The following is a 25,588-nucleotide window of genomic DNA, read 5'->3' on the forward strand; positions in this document are numbered from 1 at the left end:
TTCTTCGCTGAGTCTACAGTTAATGAAAAAGAAAAACCTGGCTCGTGGAGGGGAGAGGCCGGGGCCTAGTCCTGGGCTCCTAATGCTAACCTGTGCTCTCTGAGGAGAGACCTGCTTTTAGTTACTTTTCCCTAGAAACGCCTAATATCAGAATTTCTAACTCGAAGCTAAGTGAATCTCTATGTTAATCCTACTCCTCGCCCCCATTCAGCATGGTGAGTGGTGGGTAGGTCAAGAAGAACCCGGAGAATGTTGGAGCCGGAGGCATGGATGGTAGTTCGTTGACTAACGTGCTGTCCTGTGTGTGTTTTCTCCCGAGCACCCGGTTTTCCCGAGGAGCTGACGTGGGCAGGCCAGCGGGCAGGGGGCCCAGCAGCTCGGAGAAGGTGTTGAGCCTCTTGGCAGTACAGCCTGGTGTGTGCGGGTGACAAGGCCCCGGGGGGGGGGGGGCAGGGCAGCAGGAACTTGACCTTGGAGTCTGGAACTGCTTGGCTTTGGTGGTGGCACTTGCTGGCCATGATCTCCTGCTTCATGACCGGGATCACACCCATGCCTCAGTAGCCCTGGGGGTGACGGTGCACCTTGTGGGTCTCAGCGCAGCCAGATGCCGAAGTTCTTCGCCCGAAGGGTTGTGTTTTTTTTTTTGTTTTTTTTTTTTTAACACCTGCCCACAGTAGACGATTTCCCTGAAGGTTTCTTCACCTTCTCCAGCTGAGACACAAAGTACCTGAGGTGCGACTTGGCAATGAGGTGGGGAGGTGCAAAGATGCACATGCAGCAGAGGGTGGGGTGCAGCCTTGGGGGTGGTGGGGGGGGCAGGCAGCACCCCACTGCCTTGGACTCTGCAGCAGGCCATCCCCCAAAAGGAAGGTGTCCCATGTTACAGTGGAGCTGACGCCAAATTCATCGGGGCTGGAGGTTTCTTCTCTGGCTGTGGGCAAAGTGACTTCCAGGCCAAGCCACAGGAATGGCCTGCAACCAGTCGCTTCCAGAGCACTGTCCATTTCTGGCTGAGGTTGGTGGGGGCTTTTCTGCCTTAGGCATGGAGAAGGCTGCCCGCCTGGCCTGTGGCTTCACACTCACTCCCTGCCTGCACTGTGCTGACGCAGGAAGCAGGGTTCATCCCTGTCCCGGACGTCAGAGGGCCTAGAACTGTTCAAAGGAGACAGTGCCTGGCAAGTGGTAAGTTCTGGGGCACGAGTCTTAGTTCTAAGAGCCGAGAGACCGGGAATACCGAGGGCCCGAGTTTTCTCAGTGTCAGGGTTTAGCTGGGAGAACAGAGGAGGGGCAGGCCCAGGCCCAGTGGGGGAATCATGGCAGAAGCAGGCGGCCAAGAGCCAGAGATCCGGGGGCGGGCGCTGAGGGTAAAGTCAGAACAGCCTCAGACCAGGCGGTGGAACTGCGATCCTTCGGAGCCGGGGGTGATGATGCAAAGAGCGGACAGATAGAGTGGGACTGACTGATTCTGCGCGCCATGCGAAGAGGAAGTTCTCCAAGCAAATGCACGTGATTTAAAACGGGGCAACTATTCTGAGTGGGGGAGCATTGCCCAGCTCCGCTCTGGTGCGGGCCCTGCGGGTAGAGGCGGCCCAGGCCGGTGGTGGGGTCTCCCCCAGCTCGCTCTGCAGAAGCTGGGCGCCCAGGACAACACTCGGGGAGACCCCAGCTCGTGAGGGAAAGCGACACTCCCAGACACAAGCTGAGAATGAGCTGAACCTGGAGAGGGAAACCACCACGACATTCATTCTTAAACACACATTACCAGGGCGCCCCAGAGCGTTAAACCGAGTACAGACAGTCTGCGCGGGCTCCTGAGACAGCCCAGGCCACTGGCCCGGGCCGTTGGTCCTGCCGGAGCTGCAGGGTTCTCCGACCTCATCCTTCTCTAATCAGAACGACCACCACAGGCTCCCAGCTCCTGAGAGCCTCGCCTTTGGGGGGGGGGGTGCGGGGGGCAGCTCCTGCCTGTAACCGAGCCAGCGACCTCTCTGCGTACACACCGAGTGACTGTAATGTAAAGGTGGAGGCAAAGTTCCCCGACCATCTCCAGGTAACCAGGGGGAAGCTCAAAGGAGGCTCTGTGGAGACAAGATTTCAAATAAGTGGGAGTCCCATGTAATTAAAATAATTTTGAATTAAAATTGCCACTTTAGTAATTGCTTTTCTATTATAATATTTACACTGTTGCCATTGTGTAACTTATCTCATTAATTACTGTTGGAAAAACGTGAGGCACTGAATAATTAATGTGATGTGCTAACCAAGGGAGTCCTGATGCCTAAGGAACAGAGCTTGAAAGAAAGTGTCACCCACACGCAGTCTTGCTAACGAGGGCCTCGAAGCCGGTGGCCAGCGGCTGGGGGGCCGCGCTCCAGTTCCACCGCCTGCTGTTCTTAGAAGGCAACGGAGAACACCCCCCGCCCCCAGCCTCATCACAGACATGGGAAGGAGGTTAGGAGTTCTCTTCAGTGGCAGCAAGAAAAAGCTTGCACTTTATCAAAACAGACAGCACTTGGCACCAATAACTCAGCGAAATAGAAATTAGAAATGGCACCTGAAGGTCAGCAGGGTTGGGGCAGCAGGTCATGCTGCACAGAAAGTGGGAGCCTGATGCTTTCCATGAGGGTATGCACGGTGGGAGGGGCAGGGAGCCAGTCCAGGCAGATGCCCCCAGCCTGGGAATGGTACCTCCCCCAGATGCCCCCAGCCTGGGAATGGTGCCTCCCCCAGATGCCCCCATCCTGGGAATGGTACCTCCCCCAGATGCCCCCCAGCCTGGGAATGGTACCTCCCCCAGATGCCCCCAGCCTGGGAATGGTACCTCCCCCAGATGCCCCCAGCCTGCGAATGGTACCTCCCCCAGATGCCCCCCAGCCTGGGAATGGTACCTCCCCCACCTGGATTTCCCAATAGCTCCCACACTGACAGCCAGTATGATACACTCTAGTGCAAGAGGAACCATCAGGCAGGATTTTCTACTGGAAAGAGATGCTTGTTCCACTGAAAAGGGAAACCTAGTTTTCAAGGAAGCCTCCTCAAGAGTGAGACAGAATTTGATTTAAGCCGCACCCTCAGTGTCTATACAGATGGCCCTTCAAGATCCCGACATTTTCTTATGGACTTTCCAACAACGATCAAATACTCTTATAGAATATTTTTTTTCTTAAAAAATATGTTTTTATTGATTTCAGAGAGAGGAAGGAAGAGAAGGATAGAAACAACAATGATGAGACTCATCAATGGATTGCCTCCTGCCTGCCCCCTACTGGGGATCGAGACCACAACCCAGGCATGTACCCTGACCAGGAATCAAACCATGACCTCCTGGTGGATGGGTTGCCCCTCAACCACTGAGCTACACCCGCCTGGGCATTTTTTGCCTAATGGTTTTTTAATCAAAATATGGCTTGGGTAGGGTTGCCACATAAAGTACAGGTTATCTATCCAGTGAAATCTCAGTTTCACATAAACAATGAATAACATGTAAAATTGTGGACATAGTTATATGGAGACTTATTTGTTGTTTCTGTAGTTTTATTTGCTAAACCTGGCAACCTTAGGTTTAGTGATCTTTCTTATCCATCCAATGTAAACGCTGTAGGTGCCACATACAGGGGAAATACCCTGGGGGGTGGTGGATGGTTACTAGGGAGGTGAATGACCCTGTTGACCCTGGCAACAGCCCCTCTACTAAATAACGTGCAGGTGACTTCCTGCTCGCCATTTTGCACTGTCTCCTGGGTTATTTCACAGGATCCCGGTTGGAATGACAAGTGAGAGGATTAATTATAATTGGTCACAGATCGGGAAGTTTGGGAGCCCGGGAAGTCATCTTTCACGCTGCCAAAGCTACATTTTAAGAGCAATGTCATACAGGAGACATTATGATGGAAGAACAGTCAGGAGATACAAGGAACGGGGAGATAAACTGTCATCTGAGTCTACTTCAAAGTTACAAAACTCAGGGTTAAAAGATTGCCTTTAAAAGCTTTTCAGTCAGTTGAGAGGGATGAACAGTGAGCCTACCAACCACTTACCCAGTGAAACGAAAGTTGTTTCTGTCTCCAGGACTGCAAGGCCCACCAGCTAATTCCGAGCCGGAACGTGGCCATATGAAGAGGTGAGAATTTCTATGCAAAGAAAAGTCTGAACTGCTCCCAGGGAAGGTGGAGAGAAAGCCAACACCTAAGGGTCTTAGCGCATCCGCAGTAGCCGCGCTCCACCCACCTCAGTAGCGTCCGGTGCATCTGGGCAACAGAACATTGAAAGGTGTTCCATTCGGCAGAGCTGGCCTGGCAATTGTGCTGCAGCGAATAGAAGGAGAGTGGGATCTGCAAGCCTGGAGAACATTTCCCAGCTCCTGTTCCTTGTTACATAAAAATCCTAAGCAGTTCTCCTTCAGACCCTATTGTTTGCACCTTCCTATTGTGTGGAAGGTAGGGAGGGTGGAGAGATAGATGAGGTTGACTGCACGTGGCATATTTCACTCTAGACTCCTCCTTGGGGACTGCTCATGCGGGGAGGGCAAGGGACCCAACCCCTCAGAAATGCGACCATCATGGGAGATCCAGAGTTCATTTAGGAGCGCCGTCCCTGCCAGGGTTTTAGCATTAAAATGTCCAACAGATGACCTTCACCAGAAAGCTCGGAGATAGAAACAACACGGGAGGTGTGACCGGATGCGTTGTGGGAAGCTGGAAAAGGGGAAGGTTAAGGCACTGAAATGCTAAATACCAAGGAAAGTCATAGCAACGGGGCTGGGAAACAGAAAGAAGCCTAAGATAGTCACGGGAGACCCATCAGAGAAATAAAGAGATGACATTTATGGCACCTCTCACTTCCCTCAGGAACTTGATCAGCTGATGGAGATGAGTGGTGGGAGGATTACAGGGCGGGGGAGTCCACAGGGCGGTTCACAAGCTGAGATACAGCGAAGGGGCCACACCTCCAAGGAAAGGGAGAGGCCTGGCCCGCCTGGGGCTCCCCTGGGGATGAGCTGACCTTCCAGAGAACACGGTCTCCATCGGCTGACATGCAGGAGCGTTTAGGAGGCAGCTCCTGGCTAAGCCTTGCAGATGGAAGTACTGAGGCCGTGATGGGAGAGCGGTTTCACAAACACTATCTCTGAGGCCTGCCAAACGCTTCACGGTGGACACAGCACCTCCAGCAGGAGGAACAGGATGTGGGCAGGCATGGGAGAACTGACAGGTCTGTGCCCGGTGCCGCAGAAGGCGTCTGTGACAGAGCAGGGCTGGAAGGGGCATGAGCCCCTACTGCTACTGGCCTTCCGACACCCAGGGAGTCTGTGTGGCTCCCGCGACCTGGAGCTCCTCTTCACTAGACCAAGGCCGGGAACTGATGACGGGCCCCAAGGAGCAATGTGTGGGAAGGGCTCACGTTTTAAAGGCCCACGGGGCACAGAGCTGCTGTAGAGGCCTGATGAGAGCCAGGCCGGCGGTGTCTCCTAGGACGGACATTTCCAGAGGTTCCCTGTTCCCTTCCAGCTGGCTGGGGCAATATTAGCTCCTCCCCAACGTTTCAAAGTGAGGCCACATTTTGCTCAGATGTGTCAGTTCTCCATGCCTGCCCACATCCTGTTCCTCCTGCTGGAGCCATCTCTCCCCTTCTCCTCCTCCCCTCTGACACACCTGGCCTCTCCTCCCCCCCGCCTTCCCCTGGAGGACAGGCTCCATCATGTGCCTGTCCAGCCTCCTCTCAGCGAGCACTGGCTGGCTGTTCTGCATCCTTTTCTCACCTGCTAAGTTGAGGTGGTAGCACTTGCTCTGTCCACTGTGAAGTGTTTGCCAGGCCTCAGAGATAGTGTTTGTGAAGCCGCTCTCCCGGCTTTTCCCGCAGCTGGGTCCCTCTGCCCTTTCCCGCAGCCGGTTAACTCAGGCAGTGTGGACGATTAGCTCACAGATGCTGGCTACAGGAGCGGGCAGGGAGGGTGGGCTCCCCACCACAGGGGATCAGGGTCACCTGCAAGAGGGCTTCCCCACCAGCAGAGAAGGGAGGAAGGAATCTCCAGGCCAGAACTCCAGCACCTCAAATCCGCGAGAACACCGCTTCCCAGTCTAGACATGAGAAAGGGGACCACCGGGGAGGGGGTGTCTAGAATATTAGGATGTGCAGAGACGTACATTGTGTTTTTTTAAACTTTTTTTTAAAAAAAAATATATTTTATTGATTTTTTACAGAGAGGAAGGGAGAGGGATAGAGAGTTAGAAACATCGATCAGCGGCTTCCTGCACACCCCCTTCTGGGGATGTGCCTGCAACCAAGGTACATGCCCTTGACTGGAATCGAACCGGGGACCCTTGAGTCCGCAGGCTGATGCTCCATCCACTGAGCCAAACCAGTTAGGGCAGTGTTTTTTTAAACTTTTGATTGTGGTTTCATATAGACAGGGTGTCCCAAAAAATGTATACATAATAACAGCTGATAGCTCAACAGATGTTTCTTTTCAGATTTATCCCATTGGAAAAAATAATTATTCAAAGTATGTATACATTTTTTTGGGGACACCCTGTATATATCATATAAATGCACCATTTTAACCATTTTCAAGTGGCATTAAGAACATTCACACTGTTGTGCAGTCATTCACACTATCTTTTTTTAAAGAGTTCAAACCCTCTTAAGGCCACACTGAGTCGCCCAGCTGTTCCTGAAGCAGCTGTGGGCTCTGATCACAAGGTTAAACCTACTCCCCCCCACCCCGTCCCCCCTCCTCCAGGCCCTCCTGCTGCTCCTTATACCCAGGCATCAGGTTCCCATCATCACTGGGCTTCCCCAAACCCATTAAACCATCCCAAAGGGCAATCAGTGGCTTCATACAACTCATTTACTCAAAAAGGCTGAACAGTTTCTTCCAGGTTGTCCTGTTCTATTTGTAAAATACAAGTTTGGGAGCTTTTAAAATGTGTGTTATTTACCTGATAGAACTCAATGGCTTCTCAGGAGCTATTCAGCTGTAGTGTGGAAATTAGTGCAGGGGGTTTTAAAAGCTGATTTTCAGACCTGATAGCCTGCATTTCAGATGGTAATGTGGCCTGTTAAGCTAACAGCCACTCAAGGTGGGGCAGGAACACTTACAGCCTCTCGGGAGGGCTGCTAGGCAAGGGGGCCACCTTGGTGAGCATGGCCGGGCCTGTCAGCCTTAGAGGACATGCGGCCATTCAGTGTTTACTCTCTAATCATAGTCCCCAAACAGATCTCTACCTGAAATCCCCATGTGATCTGAGAGATCGTGTTGGCTTTTGAAATGTGATTATTTGCTTTGAAATAATAAGATGCAAACAGTTCTTTGGTGATCAGCTGCAGGCGAGTGTGAGCCTCCCGAGGATCCCGAGACCACCAGTAGCTCAGGGGAGAACAGGCTGGGTGAGAACCTGCCCCAAAGTAGGGGCGGAATGAGCAATCGTGAGGGATAGTTCTTGGAATATGTTGATATTATCCTATCTAATAAAAGAGAAACATGGTAATTGGTGTACAACTGCTACCCTTCCCATTGGCTAATCAGCAAGATATGCAAATTAACTGCCAGCCAAGATGGGGGCTGGCAGCCAGGCAGCTTGAAACTAACATGAGGCTTGCTTGCTTCAGTGATGAAGGACTCCAACGTTCCCTGCCTGCCTTGCCGGTCTCTGAGCCTGCAGTTTAAGAAACATTGTAACAAATATAGAAGCTAAACAAAACCCCAGAAACCAGCTTTCAGCGAGCCGGGATCTCAGAGCTGGAGTTGATACAGAGTTTCGATTATAGAACAGAAACAAACCAGATACCTGCTTTCAGGAGCGGAGGCCTAAAAGCTGGAGCCTCAGAGCTAAAGCTGGCCCAGAATAAAAAAAGAAAAGAAAAAAAGGAGCGGTTGGGAGCTTCCGTCACCCGCCAGCCTGAAAACAGCCCTTAGCCCCTCACCCAGACTGGCCAGGCACCCCAGTGGGGACCCCCACCCTGAAGGGTGTGTGACCAGCTGCAAACAGCCATCATCCCCTCACCTAGGCTGGCCAGGCACCCCAGTGGGGACCCCCACCCTGAAGGGTGTGTGACCAGCTGCAAACAGCCCTCAGCCCCTCACCCAGGCTGGCCAGGCATCCCAGTGGGGACCCCCACCCTGATCCAGGACACCCTTCAGGGCAAACCAGCCGGCCCCCACACGTGCACCAGGCCTCTATCCTATATAGTAAAAGGGTAATATGCCTCCCAGCACCGGGATCAGCGGAGCCGAGAGGCCTCCTGGCACCGGGATCAGCGTGACAGGGGGCAGCACCCAAACCCCCTGATCGCCCTGAGGCTCTGTGTGTGACAGGGGGTGGGGCCACAACCTCCCTATCGGCCCTGCTCTATTTGTGACAGGGGGAAGGCGCCCCAACCTCCTGATCGGCCCTTCTCTGTGCCTGATACGGGGGAGCTCCCCAAACCCCTGATCGCCCTGCGGCTCTGTGCGTGACAGGGTACAGAGCCCCAACCCCCCTGATGGGCCCTGCTCTGTGCGTGACAGGGGGCAGCGCCCCAACCCCGATTGGCCCTGCTCTGTGCGTGACAGGGGGTGGCGCCGCAACCTCCCCATCAACCCTGCCTTGAGTGTGACAGGGGGCGGTGCCCCAACCCCCAATCGGCCCTACCCTGAGCGTGACTGAGGGTGGCATCGCAACCTCCCAATCCGCCTTGCTCTGTGCATGACAGGGGGCGGTGCCCCAACTCCCCAATTGGCCCTGCTCTGAGCCCGACCAGGGGCTGCACCTAGGGATTAGGCTTGCCCTCTGCCACCCGGGAGCAGGCCTAAGCCAGCAGGTCGTTATCTCCCGAGGGGTCCCAGACTGCGAGAGGGCACAGGCCGGGCTGAGGGACGCCCCCTCCCCGAGTGCACAAATTTTTGTGCACCGGGCCTCTAGTCCTATACAATAAAGAGGTAATATGCAAATTGACCCTCATTCCATCATGCCGTCACAAGATGGCTGCACCCACAGCAGAGGCAGGGTTCCTGTAATATAAGATGGCTGCGCCTATAGTGGAGGCGGGGTTCCCATAACGAGCCATTATGGGATCAGCAGGGACCTGAGGCTGTGTGGTGCTGGGCCGGGGGACCTCAGGCCACGCCCCCTGCCCCGGGGGCCCTGAGGCTGCATCCCCTACCCGGTGGGGCTTGATGGGGGTGGGTCCAGCCGGGTCTGGATCTCGCCCAATGGGGGTGGGGCCGGCCGGGTCTGGGTCTCGCATGATTTCAAGGCGCACACGGGTGGGCAGGGACTTGACTCTGGGTCCCGCAGTGTGCCCCAGACTCTGACAGGAGGAAGATTTTCATATACATTTTACTAATTTTCTTTAATCTCTGACACTTCTATTATAGAGAAAGGGCAAATAGCAATATTAAAATATTTCCTCTAATTAATTCCCTTTCAATGTGCATGAATTTTGTGCACCGGGCCACTAGTTTTCTTATAATGTTGGGGTAAAAACATGCCCCATACAGTCCTAGCTGGTTTGGCTCAGTGGATAGAATATCGGCATGAAGACTGAATGGTCCTGGGTTTGATTCTGGTCATGGGCAAGTACCTTGGTTGCAGGCTCCTTCCTGGCCCGGGCCCTGGTTCGGGCTTGTGCAGGAGGCAACCAATCACTGTGTTTCTCTCACAACAATGTTTCTCTCTGACTTTCTTCCACTCTCTCTAAAAATCTATGGAAAAATATCCTCGGGTGAGGATTAAAAAAAATTTAATGACACAAAACTAACAAACAAAAAACATGCCCCATACAATTAGTTATTCATGTTTCCACATCTGAAATCCACACTAATACTTTGGTTTTTAAGCCTCTTGGTCGGACTGGAAGAGAGTCTCATGGTACGTTGGGGAGAGACTTTGCCTAGTGGGCAACAGAGTGATTGCTAGATTGACAGAGCCCTTCTACTCACCACCTCATTTAATCTGCCCAGAAACCTAACAAGGGGACACTCTTATCCTCCTATTTATACAACTAAGAAAGTCCAGACTAAGAGGGTGACTCCTTGGCCCAAAGCAAGTTCCAACCCAAGTGTAAGGATTCAGACCCCCTTGCTTGCTCCTTGACGTCCAGGCTGCAGTTGGCATTCCCCCTCCTTCCCAGGAAATCAGAGATGACTGGCATTCTTGGTCTTTCTTGTTGGAAAGGCTCTGGGTAAGTCATTACTGAGCAGCCGCTTTGTAGGCAGGGCGCCCTGCCCTTCAAGGTGTGGATCCTGCCCTTACTGGTTGTTGAGATCAGACATAAATGCATAAGGAAGCAGAGGGCAGAAGCAGGCCCGTGTCAGCGGGTACATGCTGTGCTGTCGGAAGAGCAGCTGAGGGAGTGGGGTACGTTGGTTATTCACAGTTTCTGTGGAAGATGAGGCTGGACCGCAGGCTTGAGGAAGTGCTGTGGAGCGATAGGCACCCCCACCCCAGCACCTTGCCTGGCGGCTGCCGAGAACCTACAGGGCCCCCACCTCGGGTGGGGGCTGCTGCTCCCTGCTCATGCCTCAGCCTGGTCTTGCTCAGGCCATTCTTTCTGCAGAGAAGGCTGGCCCCTCCCCTTCTCCATCCTGGGTGGCCTGTCCTGATGCCACTTGTCCTTCACATGCCACCTCAAAGGCCCCTCCCCTTCCTCTGTGCTCTGAATACTTCAGTGTTACCCCTGTACCCCCTGGTGACACTCTTCCTATTAATTTACGTGTGTGTGTGTGTGTGTGTGTGTGTGTGTGTGTGTGTATGTGTGTGTGGTGTTACTGAAACAGCTAAGAGAACTGACAGAGTCAGACAGACCAGTTTGGAGGCTTTGGCTAAGTTATGTATCCCTGGAAACCAGACTCTCTGGGATTTCAGGGAGAGTATTTGGTAAATGAAATGAAACTTCATTGAAAATGTCATCTCTCAGTTCCTCATGCTAATCTCTCCTTCCTAGCTGAGAGGGTGGTGTGAGGATTAAAGGGAGTCATGTGCGTGAAATGCTCAGCGTAGCGCCCACACACGGCTGCTGTAGTAGACCTAGGGCTGTGTGCACATGTCCACGTTTAATACACAGTGGTGATGCGGACGTCTACGTGTCCTCGGCCACCGTCAGCTCCTGCAGAGTGGGCTCCATCGTAAGGAATGTGTGTGTCTTCTGTGGAGACCAGCACAATGCCTCGCCAAGTGGAAGAGCTCAGAACTGAACCTGCCTATAGATGCCATAGAATTGAGACGCACTGTTCACTGCCACACGCACCTGTCAGAAGGGCTGTCATCAGTAAATCCACAGACAGCAAGTGCTGTGAGGATGTGGAGGAAAGGGGGCCTCGTGCACTGCTGGTGCAGCCACTGTGGAAAGCCGTATGGAGTTACCTCAAAAAATTAAAAATGGAGCTGCCTTCTGACCCAGCAATCCCGCTTCTGGGAATTTATCAAATGAATGTCGCAGAGGACAGAAAGAATCTATATATATAAAAGCCTAAGCGACCATCTGACTGCTCACCTGGTAGCTATGATTTGCAATGACCACCAGGGGGCAGATGCTGGGACCAGTAGAGGTGGGAGCCCGTTTCCTTGCGGAATTGGTGGTGGGTTAGGTTGCTGCTGGGGCACTGTCAGCCCCAAATCTGCTTCACTCACACCCCAGACCCAGATAGGAGGGAGTCCAATTACAGGGTGCGTCACCGGAGAACCACCCTCTCGCAATCTGGGACTCCTCAGGGGATGTCGGAGAGCTGGTTTTGCCCTGATCCCCGCAGGCCAAGCTGAGTGACCCCACCAGTGCACGAATCTGTGCACCGGGCCCTCTAGTTACAAATAATTGGTGGTAATTAGATGGAGGCAGTTTGCCCAGTTTGCGCGGCTCAGTGGCTGAGTGTTGAACTATGAACCAGGAGGTCACTGTTCGATTCCCAGTCCAGGCATGTGCCCGGGTTGTGGGCTAGATCCCCAATGAGGGGCGTGCAGAAGCAGCCAGTCAATGATTCTCTCTCATCACTGATGTTTCTACCTCTTGCTCCTTCTCCCTTCCTCTCTGAAATCAATAAACATATATTTAATGAAAAATGGTGGGCATTTTAAGTCCTTGGACAGGGTGAAGCATGAGGAGGGGGAGGGACCGGAGGTCATGGCCTTCACTCCCTCTTGGTGCAGAGAGTTCTCGATGGCATCATGTGTTCTCTTCTATTATAATTTCTAATTTAATCCACTCTAATTTCAATCCTTTGACTTTTTAAAAAAAGACGTTCAATCCTTTGACATTTTTAAAAAAGACTTTCTTACCTACTTTTGGACTAATTTTTTTAAATTGAATTTATTGGGGTGACACTGGTTAACAAATTACACAGGTTTCAGGTGCACAATTATACAATACATCATCTGTACACTGTATCGTGTGTCCATCACCCCAAGTCAAATCTCCGTCCATCACCATTTATCACCTCATTCCTTCGGTACTCCCCCCCCCCACCCCACTCCTGGAAATCACCACATTGTTGTCCATGTCCATGAGCTTTTTTCTCTTTTTTCTTTCTTTTTTTCTCAATCCTTTTACCCGCCTCCCAGCCACCCACCCCCCCGGCCGCTGTCAGCCTACTCTCTATCTATGTGTGTGTCTTTACTTTGCTTATTAGTTCATTTTGTTAATTAGATTCCACACATGAGTGAAATCCTATGGTACTTGTCTTTCTCTGACTGGCTCATTTCACTTAGCATAATGTTCTCCAGGTCCATCCATGCTGTTGCAAAAGGTAAGATTTCCTTCTTTTTTACAGCTGAGAGATATTCCATTGTGTAGCTCTACCACAGCTTTTTCTATCCACTCATCTACTGATGGGAGCTTGGGTTGCTTCCAAATCTTGGCTATTGTAATTAATGCTGCAGTGAACATAGGGCTGTACATATTCTTTCAATTAGTGTTTTGGGTTTCTTTGGATAAATTCCCAGAAGCGGGATTGCTGGGTCAGAAGGCAGCTCCATTTTTAATTTTTTGAGGTAACTCCATACGGCTTTCCACAGTGGCTGCACCAGCAGTGCACGAGGCCCCCTTTCCTCCACATCCTCACAGCACTTGCTGTCTGTGGATTTACTGATGACAGCCCTTCTGACAGGTGCGTGTGGCAGTGAACAGTGCGTCTCAATTCTATGGCATCTATAGGCAGGGCCTGCTTGGATCCCCAGGGATGAGCCCTGGCCCCGGACTCTGCCTCCTGAGGTGGTCTGCTGCCATGGGAACAGCCAGGTTCAGGAAAGCGTTTCCTATTTAAGTCCAAAGTCACCATTTTTAACCACCAAACCTTCATTCATGTTTCATTGTTCTCTTCCATTCATCAAATAACTTATTGTGTTTCCTAATTGCCAGGCACTGTGCGAGGTGCTAGGGATAAAAAGATCACCTTAGTTATGAATGAAATGTTACGATGATTATAATTATTAGTGGAAACGAAGACAGTTTTAGTGCACACCGAGTCAAGTCTTTGTCAGAATATGCGTGGCCTCAGTCGCCTGCCTCCAACCCCACCCCGGCCTGCTTGTTGCTGAGTGAAGACGGACAGGGGCCTGGAGGCCTGTCCCAGCTCCGTCGCTCGCTGCCTGTGGCCTTGGCTGAATCCTGTCACCTTCTGAGGTCAGTCTTCTTGCCGGTCAAGTGAGTCCTTCCTACCTCACAGGGTGGCTGTCAATGTGACAGGGCTGTGAGCGCTGCAGGAAGCTTTTATTTACCCGGCATCCCAGAAGAACGTCACTACAGAGTCCCTGGCACTGGAGACCAGAGACTGTGGGTCTCAGGGTTGACACCGTCCCTCCAGTGTGCCTCCTGGGCATCGTCCAGGTTCAAAATGTAGAAATTCTTAAAAGTCCTCCCTGGCCTGCTTCGGGGACACGTCCAGTCCTGCTTTTAGATGCAGACAGACTTACAGGGAGGTAAAACCTCTTCACTTGATGCGATTCCTCACTTAGTTAATTTCATCATCTTCTCCCTAATGGGAAGAGGACATTCGACGGGCGAGACTGACTCGAGGAAGCTAAACTGAGAGCAGCACATGCGGGAGCCAGCAGCCCTCTGGACGACGAGGCCCCGAGGGGTGCGTGGCCGCTCCTGGTCGCCCCCGCAGCCCTGCGCCGCACGGCGCCCGCTGGGTTCCCGGGATGCGCTCAATAAATACTTGTGGCATAAATGAATAAATCAATGGTAGTTGTTTGGATTTCAATATAAATGGATCCTGGAGCTGAAATACTGCCAGATGGGCTGACAGGGCACAGTCTGGTGACGCGCCTCCAAGGCTATAAACACGCAGGCATCTCTGCCGTGGCAGGCTGACATTTCAGAGGATGATTACATGCACGATTTCACCAGGGCCGCGCGTGCCCTCCAACTGCCAGCGCTTCAACAACTGTTTTCACGTTGGCTTTCTTGTTCATTCCTTTTTTTTCTTTTTTTTAAGTTGAGCACCATTTTTCCCAGCTCCTCATATCAGTAGCTGAACATGATTTATTCAGATGAAATTAGGCTCCGTTTTTATAAAGCCCAAGTTACTGCAAATGATGCTTGAGGTTTCGCAGCAAATATGAATTCCTGATCAGCGGCCATAAAGCACCGCTGCGGACTCCAGGCCTGCCCCCGGGACCACGGAGGCGCCGGGTGATTGACACCGAGTCCTCGCGTGCCTCCCGCTCCTGCCCAGGCTTCAAGATGGACCTCCGCCTCCTGCAAATGCACAGCTGCTCGGCTTGATAAATCACAGGACCCTTTTTTTCATCACAGTTATCTACTATTTACTGCTTCGAGGGGGAAGTGAATCACAGCGAGAGGACTTCGTGTGCTGCGTACACACCCTTCCTTCCCCTCCGGCACTTTGCATGTTTCCACATTCCCGCGGAGCACGCTTTCCCGCGCAGTGCGTCCACCCCGGGCTCACCTGGACAAGCAAGCCTCCGGCCCATTTATCTTGGTTCTCCTTGTCCCTCCCTACCCACTGACACAAAATCCATAAGAACAAAAGACGCCCGAGAGGCACACACTACCAGGAGTAGGTGGAAAGCACTGTGTCGTTTTGCAAGCTGAGGTTTCCTTGTAATTGGCTTGTCTACCACACTGAGGCTTTTGCCCCCTCTTCCTGCCCTGGCCTCCTGATGTTTTTCATTATTTGAGGCACCACCGTGCCTTTGGTATAGCGGACACCCAGTGGCGTGTAACAGATGAAACACTCTACAGTTGATGCTAGAAAAGAAGGAAAAACAGGCCACCCCACCTACACATGGCCCTTCCCGTCGGGGGGTGGCAGGCGTAAGTTGGGGGAAGTCAGATTTGCATTGTGACTGTGATTCCGTGATCATTTGCGGACACACTGGTTGTTCAGGCTGAACTGCAAATGAAGCTCATTGCTCAGGCCAAACAAAGCAAGGCCAAAGGTTTTCTTTGGGGTTGACTGCAGATAATTTTTAAATTTAGGTAATGAAACATTTCATAGTTTTAATTTATCAGGGTTGTGCTTTGGTTACCATGGACTCACACACTTTAAAGCATACAATATGCGCTACCAGACACCGGAGTTCTCCCAGAATGCGTACTTAAAACAGGAGACCGGAGAAGTGAAAAGACAGGCAAGACTGGCCTTCAAAAGATGCTTGGATAGTCTCTCCCCTCTGACACCTCACAGGGATGAGCCTTCAACCGTCCTTACCAAGGACGGAGAAATGTCATCCCTTTGCACTGTCACTGGCCTACCAGGTCCCGCCTCAACGCCTTGGAAGCAGGCTTCCTGCACTGTAAACCCACATCCCCAAACCCTGCCGACCAAACCCACTTCATCATCAAGTTGCACATCTTGAAACAAAATAGCGCCAAGCCCTGTACCAAACGTCCCTGGGCCTGGGCACTCCAGGCGGTTGTGGGGCCACATGGAAGCGAGACTGGGTTAGATGTCCACCTTGGGAAGGTCAGAGCCTGGGACGAAGCTTGACTCAGTTCCATCCCCACCCGAGGGGTTCCTCTGACAGGCAGACTGTTAGGCTGTCACCAGGAGTCATGCCGACTATTTCCTAGAAATTACTGGTTTCCTCCAGATTAGGTAAGGTGGTAGAAAATGACTTCTGTCTCTGCGTCTCTAATTTAAGACCCTAGAAAATGTGAGTCCAGTGAATTCAGTAGGTGTTCTAAGTCCTTATTTGGAAGGAGGGTTTCCGATGGCATCTCCAAATGGTTACAGATGGTTCTCACTTACGGAAATTACACGTGTGGCCCGAGCCAGGGGACACAGGACAGGAGCAGCACAGCGCAGGTAGCTGCAGACAACCCGCTGCTAGGCCAGCAGGTGGAGAAACGCATTACTTTGAGATGAGCCAAGTTCCCCCAAGTTTGAACAGAAAAACTATTATATTTAAGGGGGAGATGCTCTACTCCACGGGAAGATAGAGAGATTTGTAAGAAGAGTAGTGACAACGGGAACCTCTGTCTTTAGGGAGTGGATGGTTTTCTTTCCACGTGATTTTGCACTTCGTCATGCAATCAACAGGGGCCCAGGTGCTAACTTACTAGCTGATGAACTACGGGGCCCGACCAGGAGGGCTGGAGGGAATCTCAGAACAAAGTCAAAGGGAATAGCGCTGCTCATCACCCATGTACCTTTCTACCCAGGACAGGGCCACGTGTCTTCTGGGAAGAAGTCCTAATTTCTGATTGTATCTTGCAACCAGGTCTTCGAAGGGAGCCCATGCTTTCCTAAAATAGGTTTGATTCCTTCTACCGGAGGTCATAATGACATTTATTGAAATATTAGAGGCCCGATGCATGAAATTTGTGCAAGAGTAGGCCTTCCTTCCCCCGGCTGCCGGCACCGACTTCCCTCTGGCACCTGGGACCCAGGCTTCCCTCGCAGGCCCAGCCTCGTCCGGGAAGTCATCCAGTCTAATTAGCATATTATGCTTTTATTATCCCATATAATAAAAGCCCAGTGACTGAGACGGCAGAACGACCAGAATGACCGGAGACCAGAACTACCAGCCCTTCGCCCAGGCCGGTCTGCAAACCGCCATGGCCCCTCGCCCTCGCCGGCTCCGGCCCCCCAGCGGGGACCCCCACCCCAATCGGGAGCCCCCATCAGGGCAGGCCAGCCAGCCCCCACCCACGCACCAGGCCTCTATCCTATATAATAAAAGGGCAATATGCAAATTGATCCTAACGGCGGAACTACCTCTGGACCAGTCATTATGAAGCGCCCTGACCACCTCTCAGTCTCTTCCCGTGGTCAGCAGGCTCCAATCGCCTGGTGGCGAATGGGGAACTGGGGGTGGGTGGTGGCGGGGGGCGGGGCTGGCTGCAGGCCGCCAGGGAAGATGGCCCTGATTGCAGGCCAGGCCTAGGGACTGTACCCATGTATGAATTCCGTACGCCGGGCCTCTAGTTATAGATAATTTATCACCATAAAGCTTACCCATTTAAAGGATCCAATCCCATGATTGGTAGCATAGTTACAAGGTGGTGAAACCATCACCACGATCTAATCTTACATTCAATGCCCCCAAAAGAAACCTGGCAATCATTGGCAATGGAGCAATATTGTGAACCAAGGACTTTCTCTTGCTTTTCAGGGCATTTTGTTGAAGAAATCACCTAAGAAGCCAAAGGGAATGAATGGCTCAGATTTTAAGTGTTTCTATCCAGAGCCTCTCCTCCTTCTACCCACAGACTCAGAAGCACTAGAGTCCCAGCTCCTGGGAGAGTCCCGGAAGGAGCTGCTGAGGAGATGCGGCAGCCACCTTGGAGCACGCGAGCTGGGGCAGGCTTTTCAACAGCAATAAACATACTCGGGCTCAGCCCGCCACCGGAGGAAACACTTTTCACCCGGGTGCGCAGACAACGTGCCCAAGTGACGGGCTTTCCCTGGTAGAAGCTGAACTGATCTTGGTTACATAGTCAATTATTGCTCATTCCACACAAGAAGAACAGGTAAGGAAGGGAGGTGGTGACAGTCCACTAGGTAACACCGAGGTGCCCACCAGCCAGCTGTTCTGATGCAGTAAGAACCTCAGATGTGCAGAGAAACATCTTTACCTCCTGAAAATTTTTTTTTTAAAATATATATTTTATTGATTTTTTACAGACAGGAAGGGAGAGGGATAGAGAGTTAGAAACATCGATGAGAGAGAAGCATCGATCAGCTGCCTCCTGCACACTCCCTACTGGGGATGTGCACAAAACCAAGGTACATGCCCTTGACTGGAATCGAACCTGGGACCCTTCATTCCCCAGGCTGACGCTCTATCCAGTGAGCCAAACCTGTTAGGGCTTTAAAACACACACTTTGTGCGCACACGCGCATGCACACACACACACATGTGCACGCACACACACGCACACGCAGAACCTTATCAAGTGAAAAAATAAAAAAACCAACAACCAAAAAGGGCCTGACCTGCTCTCAAAAGTAACTATAGATTCTATTCAACTATTTTGATACAGTAAAGCCGGATGTGAGACACAGTTTGAGTGACAGTTGATTAGGCTGGTAGATCTCATTCATAATACAAGTCAGAAAACCAACCAAAGCGCAGCGCGAAGAGCCAGGCACTCAGGACCATGAAGTGGGTGACACGCATAAAGTATTTCAGGAGAGAATCTCATTGAAAGCCAGGCAGCTCCCGGGGAAATGATATGGAAAAAGTCTGACGAAAACATCTCAAAATAAATGAAGTACTTATTGCTGAAAAATGAGCTCAGATCGCAGCCAATTCCAAAGTTCAGAATTTACTGCGCGCTGAGGCCTTTCCCTCCAGTTCCTTGTCTCTTGTTTCACTAACAACAAGGGACTCTCCACACTTCCTGTGAAATACAACAAGGCGATTTTTGCAGTAATAAACCCACATGGGCATGACAAATCCAAGCATGCAAAACGTTTAACACCCCAGCTCCCAGACACTTGAGGGACAAAATCCGATTATGAATTATATGCTACAATAAATAAGGCTCGATGTTTCATAAAGCAATTTATAGTTCATAAAAATGACAAAACGTACCTGTCAGACAGAGCGTGGAGCGCGGTTCCCTGGGCTGCCTGGTGGAAGAAAGGGCAGAGATGTTTATTTAATATTCTGACTTCTAAATTACGTGGTTAATCAGCACTTAAAAAAACCCGTGTCACACACATTTTTGCCATGTGGCCAAATATTACTCGTAAACTACAGGCAACACAGTAAGAGCTCTGTCATGTTCTGCGGTAAACGCTCCTGTAGAGTCAACTGAAGCCCCTGCAGTGCCCACCTGCCACCAGGGGGCGAGCGTGGGGCGGCAGGAAGTGCCAGGCTGGTGAGGTTGGACAGGTCTCAGGAGACCGTCCCCGCCCACACCCTCCCCAGCTATTCATTTGTATTCCCTGTTGCTTTATTCTACTTTCCTGTAAGAAAGAGAAAAAATCTGTTTTGGTTCCTTTATAGCATCTCTCCCAATGAAGGTACACCTTTTGACCCAGTTTTCTGATTTATTGAAAAAGTCACCACAATTGTAACCTGGAACACTGACGGAAATATGATATTATGAGATATGGATTTGTTTTTAGGCAATGATTTTGTGGCAATTTTAAAAGAATCTTTAGAGGTTCATATTGAAATATTTATGGATACCGTTACAGGATCTGGGATTTGCCTTGAAACAATATACTTGGAGGGAAGGGAGGGTGGGTGGACATGTAAATAAAACAATGTCCTTGGGTTGGTAACTGCTGAAACCAGGTGATGAGCACACCGGGGATTATCATATTATTCTGGACTGTTTATGTGTTTGAAATGTTCTATAAAACAAAAAAAACAAAACAAAAAAAGAAAAACGAAGCTAAAGACCTCCATTTCTCCATCAGATTTCCCCCATTTTGTACTCACTGCCTTTTGTCTGCTTAGCCTAGCTTGTCCACGTGCCCCGTGTGGCTGAGCTCCGAAGGCAGGGGGCACACTCATTCTACGTCTCCGAAGTCATTATTGGGAGGGATCACAGCACGGCCTGTGAGACCAAGGCTTACTCGGGTGCACAAGAAATAGGAAGTGCACATGGCCGTTCACCACGTACAGGACACAGGGCACGTTTACTGTTTACCGAGGGCGCCGGAGTGTTTCCCATGCCATTCCTCATTCCATGTGGATAGCAGACAGACAGACAGAATCTTCAGATGAGAAAAACACGACCTGGCAGAAACCCGATCCCTGTCACAGAACTGAATCCACCCTTGGTGACACACAAACACCTCTTGGATCACTCGGTCAGCCCAGCACCGGCCGGATTCCCAGCACATGGAGACCACTGCCGGAGGCTCCAGGAGGGATCGGAGCAAAGGCAGGATGCACAGTCACCGTGTTAGAGAAGCCCAGTCCCTAGGCAGGAAGTCTGAGCAGAGGTCCGGGGAGGACTTGAAGACACTTGGGCATTAACATGCAAGTGGAAGATGAATAGGGGGGGATGTGGGTGCTGGTAACTCATGGCCGGTGGGCCACGGGCTCCTCGGTCAGGGCCTGGGACGGCTGGCAGGTGCTCAGTGCACATCTGATGAGGAAATGTCAAACGGATGAATAAATTCGGGAAGCCTTCTCACTACTATCTGAGCAAAGCTGCAAAGACAAGGAGGGATATGTTCAGGGAAAGAGGCATTGGTCGCTCCAGACTGCAAGGCGGAGCCAGGGCCTCCGCGGCCAGGCCTCTAGCAGCGGTTCTCAGCGGGGGCACCTCTTGCCCAAACAGCAAGGCTACTGGAGTTGAGTGGGGGTGTTTCTGTGTCTTAACAGCAAGGGGGGGTCAGTACTGGCCACTGATGCCTGGGGCCAGGGATGCGATAGCCTCTCAAAGGCCCGATGGGTCCCTTGTACAATGAAGCGGCCCCCTCAGAAGGACAGGGGTTCTGTGGAGAAACACTGCAGCAAAGGCCGGAAAGAAACGACACAGGAACTGAGACTAAATCAACAACAGGAACTTGGGTAATTCCCACAGGGACATAACCACACGGACTGAGGAAAACATAGGCTCTGTTGACCTGGGCACTGAAAGTCCTCATCCTGGGAGAGGTTCACTGTTCGTTTCTGTGAGGGCCTCAAGGCTCAGCTTCGAAACTGCTCTTTCTACCCTAAGTGGGATGGTGAGGGAGCTGGCCAGCCATGTCCAGGCTCCAGTGAACAGTTTATGGGGTTACTGCCCCTCTTTTTTCTCTGGATTCCTGTGAATTAAGGGCCAAATGCCAGGGCATTCTAGTGTCATGAGGGGAAAGAATTTCCACAGAGCGCCCTCTTGCTGAGGACACCTTAGGGAGCAGAACGAGTCAGGGAAAGAGGTGAAAAGCCTCCGGAGGCCTTGGAGACCAGGAGCCCCTCCTCCTCCCCTCCCCCATATCCCTCCCGCCTTCTCTGTGCTCTTGGGGGGGGGGGCAGCCCAGGCACCACCACAAGGGAGCGCCCGGCAGGTGCAGGGCAGCCCCCACCGTCCCCAGGGCCCCGTCGCTCAGCAAGATGCTTTCGTTTTTGGCAGCTATACTTGAAAAGAACCCAACTCCCTACTCCTGACTCTGCTTGGCTAAATATACAAACACGTATTTTGAACTCCCCCAAGAAAAGGTGGCATGCGTGACTAGCTCAGCCTCAACGCATCTCCGCAGAAGGCACGGCAGACGGACTTTTCCAGGAATAACAGAAACCTTAAGGCGCGATGTGGCTGGAAGGTCAACAGACACCTCTAACATGGCACCTGCGTGTCCCCTGGCCAGGGCTGCCAATGTTTTAGCAGTCTGCTGGCTTTGTTCTCTCCTGCCTCCAAATACTTCCCGCTGACTTTTGTGATAAGGAAACGGTGCCCGTTGATGTGCAACGTATGAGAAAATTCTTTTAAAAACAAAAGCAAAAACAAGCACAAAACAAGCCACTCTGCTGTGGTGCCTCCAGGTGGCGGTCCCTGCTGAGGACGCCGCGCAGGTGGCTGCTGGCCAGGTGCTCGGATGGGACTGAGCGGAGGCGCGGGGCAGGGCCGCCTTCCTCCAGCAGATGGGCCTGACGCTGGCACCAGAAGGCCCTCTTGGGCTGAGCCATGGCATCCCACCAGCGCCGGACAATGACTTTCTGTGATCCTCACTCTCCCATCTGTCCGCATGACCAACGTGTCCACACACTTCACACTGTGGCACGGAGCACCATCGGCCACCTGCACCACAATTTTTCATGCCTGAATTTGATGGCGCTATTTAATTTGCAGTTATTTTACAACATTAAAAATGTTATGGAGACGGCTCATCATCCATCAAGAAAGCAGATGAGAATATGTTAAAGTTTTAAACAATAACTTTAACACAGCTTTATGGCATTAAGTTAAAATGGTATGTCTTATACCAAAGCAAAGACCGCCAATTTTATTTTATTTTATTTTTTTACTGCTCTTCTTTTAAATAAACTTTGGCTTTTGGACACTATTTATTTATTTATTTTTTTTACTGTTGAAAATAATAAAATAAACATTGGAACTAAATCGCAGAAAAAAAACTGCGTAGGTGACTCATAATTGAAGGCTGAAGGAAGACGCAGCGTAAACTAGATGAATTTCCTTCTTTCAAGCGTTGTGTGTTACAGCACCCACATTTCTCCCTTCCTGAATCATCACCTCGGCTAGTAACTTTCCTCATCCAGTTCTCAGCAAAATAGTGGAGAGGGTGAAGGGAACGCTATGCTGATCTTTCCCAAGTGCCTTACGCATTCACGAGTGACTCTGAAGCATAAGCTCTGAGACAAGTTTTCTGCCAGAAATAATCATTTTCCAGTTCTTTTCAAGAGATGGCTTTTTTTTTCCTGTCTATTATAGAAAGCTTGGAGCGTGGGACAGAAGCAGTAGAAATCCAGGTTTCAATGTATGAGAAATAAGTTACTAGTCCCAGTCTGTTACTGAAGGAAAATCAAAGGAGAAATGAGGTGCCCTTATTGTAACCGGGTTGAGCGCAGGGCAGGCTCATGGACGCTGGAGTGCGGAGGGGAGCGAGGGAAGAGGCTGGGATTCAGAGGGTGCCAGGAAGATGCAGTTTTGTTCCTTCCTGATGGAAACAGAACGAACCGGACAGCTCCATGGTTCAACCTGAAGTACCTGTGGTGTGCAGGTAACAGGCTGGGCGTGGGTGACAATCAAACAGAGAAAGCTCTCGCCATACGGTATGTAGGGCCTAGAGGTGTCAGACATAAAAGTTACACATTCTTGATTGCACAAACGTTCTAGATTGCAGGGGCTCTGGCCGAAGAGGAGTGGGTGCGGGGGACCTCCCTTAGAATGAGTGGGTGGGGAAGGCCCACTAAGTCAGGGGTAACTAAGCTGATGCCTAAAGGATAAACAGGAGTTACTGGAGCAGAGAAGTGAGAGGGGGTGTGGAAGAATGAGCTCCACGCAGGCCTAGGTCCTCACTCAGTTAAAGAACTACAAGAAGGCCACTGTGAGGGAACTCAGAGGGTGGTGGGGACACTGGCAGATCCCAAGGGCTTTGGAGGTCAAGTTAAGGATTTGGGGTGCGCTCTCCACCTAAGAAACCGCAGAGTGGTTCACATTAGGGGAAGTTGGGTAAGGGATGTACGGGGCCTGTTCGTACATTCTCTGCATCTTCTGATGATTCAATAAAAGTTTTTGGTTAATCCTCACGCAAGGATATTTGATCCATTGATTTTAGAGAGAGTGGAAGGAAGGGGGGGAAGAGAGGAACACACTGATTGGTTGCCTTCTGCATGTGCTTGGACCAGGCCTGGGGATTGAACCTGCAACCCAGGTACATGCCCTTGACCAGGAATCAAACCCATGACCCTTTGATGCACAGGGCGACTCTAACCACTGAGCAACACCAGCCAGGGATGATGGATCTATAATTAAAAAAAATAAAGTAGGGAGCGAGGCAGTATGATTTACTTTTTTTTTTTTTTTTCAAATTTCACCTTGGCTTCTGTTTGGTAAATGGATTTGGGCAGGAAGGTTCAATGTTTAAGGTTGTTGCATTAATCTAAGCAAGAGAAGTGCATGGTAGCAATGAAGGTGAAGAGAGTTTGTGTTACATTTTGGATGCAGAACTGAGGAAATTGACGATCGATTGGATGTGACAGGCCAAGGTTGGTGGCAGGAATGAACCCCAGGTTCCAGCTTGAGCCCCTGGTATAGATGGAGGGCCACTGACTGGGACAGGCAAGGTGGGTGCAGGGGCAGGGGTAAGGGCAAAGCTTAATTTGGATATGTGGAGTTCAAGTTGTTTTCAGGATGTTCAGGTGGAGATGCTAAATAGATGTCTGGACACATAGATCGCAGCTGTCAAATGCCAATGAAGTGCAAAACATTTGCACGTTGTTGACAAATTACAGTCATAAAAAGGAGATACAGGGCTAATGCGCGGGAGCTACAGTTTGCTCTCATTTGAAGAGAAGTAGGCTCGGGTCAGCTGGCTAGAACAGCCTGTCCATTCCACACGCACGCAGCCCATCTGCGCTGTTCCCAGCACAGGCGCGTTATCCTGACAGTGAGGGTGGCATCTCTGTGGCTGTGATCTGACTCAAATTGGTCCACCTGTTGGAAGGCTGTATCCACCTTCAACTGCTCGAATAAATGCCATCCCAGCTCGTTTTTGGTCATTTGTGTTCAGCTGTCATGAAGCACGCCATGAAGTTTAGGTCCCATCACGTGTCTCCGTGGGAATTCTGTCCAGTAAGGCTTTACATTCTCTCTCGCCGTTCCTTGGAAGTTGAGGTTTGTATTCATTAATGTATTTCACTGTTTAGTTTCCTTCCACATCGGTTAACACATTCTGTTTCATTTACTGAACTTTCATGCTGTTGGTTTTCATTGGAGTCCTCGTTGGTTCTTTTTAAAAAATATATATATTTTTATTGATTTCAGAGAAGAAGGGAGAGGGAAAGAGAGATAGAAACATCAATGAAGAGAGAGAATCACTGATCGGCTGCCTCCTGCACACCACACACTGGGGATTGAGCTGCATGCCCCACACTGGGGATGATCCTGCAACCCGGGCATGCGCCCTGACCACCACCAGCTGGGCACGTCATTGAGTGTTGTGCCCTTCCATTTGGTGTCCTCCAACCCGTTCAGAATACTGGCAAGACAAAAGAAGAGTCCTGCTCTCTGGTTTTTCCTCTGTAACAGTAAGCACTTCGCATTCCCAGATGCCTACAGATGCTGCCCAGGAAGCATTCTGTTCAGGAGACTTGGGTCTTATTCTGTTCCCTATGGGGGGTCAGGTCGATTTGGGGATAACAACATACACCATCCAAATAAGAACATTTTTTGAGAGTGAAAGGGGATATCCCGCCCCCAAACGGAGCTGGGGACAACAGGAGAGAAAGTGCTTTTCTCAGCACACTGGCCATGGGGCTGCTGGATCAAGAAGGCTCGATGCAAATACAATTCGATCAGGTGCGGAGGCAGAACTTCAGGGGCCGAGGAGCTTGTCAAAAAGCAAACAGCTCCGAAGGGGGTCAACAGGGACAGATCGCTTCGCTTCTCGGTGTCTCTGAAGTCAAACCAACGCATCTGCCATTTTCTGGCTCTTCCCGGCTGCTCCTCCCTCTACTGAGATTCTGCCTGTCAGTGTCCCCGAACACCCGAGCTCCCGGGCACCTTTCTCTCTCAACTC

General features: G+C 51.1%; 1 protein-coding gene across 4 annotated transcripts in view; it reads right to left on the reverse strand.

Moving 5' to 3' along the window:
• Window positions 1-25,588, reverse strand: part of AFF3 (ALF transcription elongation factor 3) — a 554,454-nt gene that overhangs the window by 77,659 nt on the left and 451,207 nt on the right. For all 4 annotated transcript variants that reach the window (XM_059658990.1, XM_059658986.1, XM_059658987.1 and 1 more), the window contains one exon: window positions 18,978-19,015. In XM_059658990.1, the coding sequence (XP_059514973.1) occupies window positions 18,978-19,015 (38 nt within the window). The remainder of the gene's footprint in view (window positions 1-18,977; window positions 19,016-25,588) is intronic.

This window comes from Myotis daubentonii, chromosome 12 (assembly GCF_963259705.1).
Source record: "Myotis daubentonii chromosome 12, mMyoDau2.1, whole genome shotgun sequence".
Taxonomy (NCBI): domain Eukaryota; kingdom Metazoa; phylum Chordata; class Mammalia; order Chiroptera; family Vespertilionidae; genus Myotis; species Myotis daubentonii.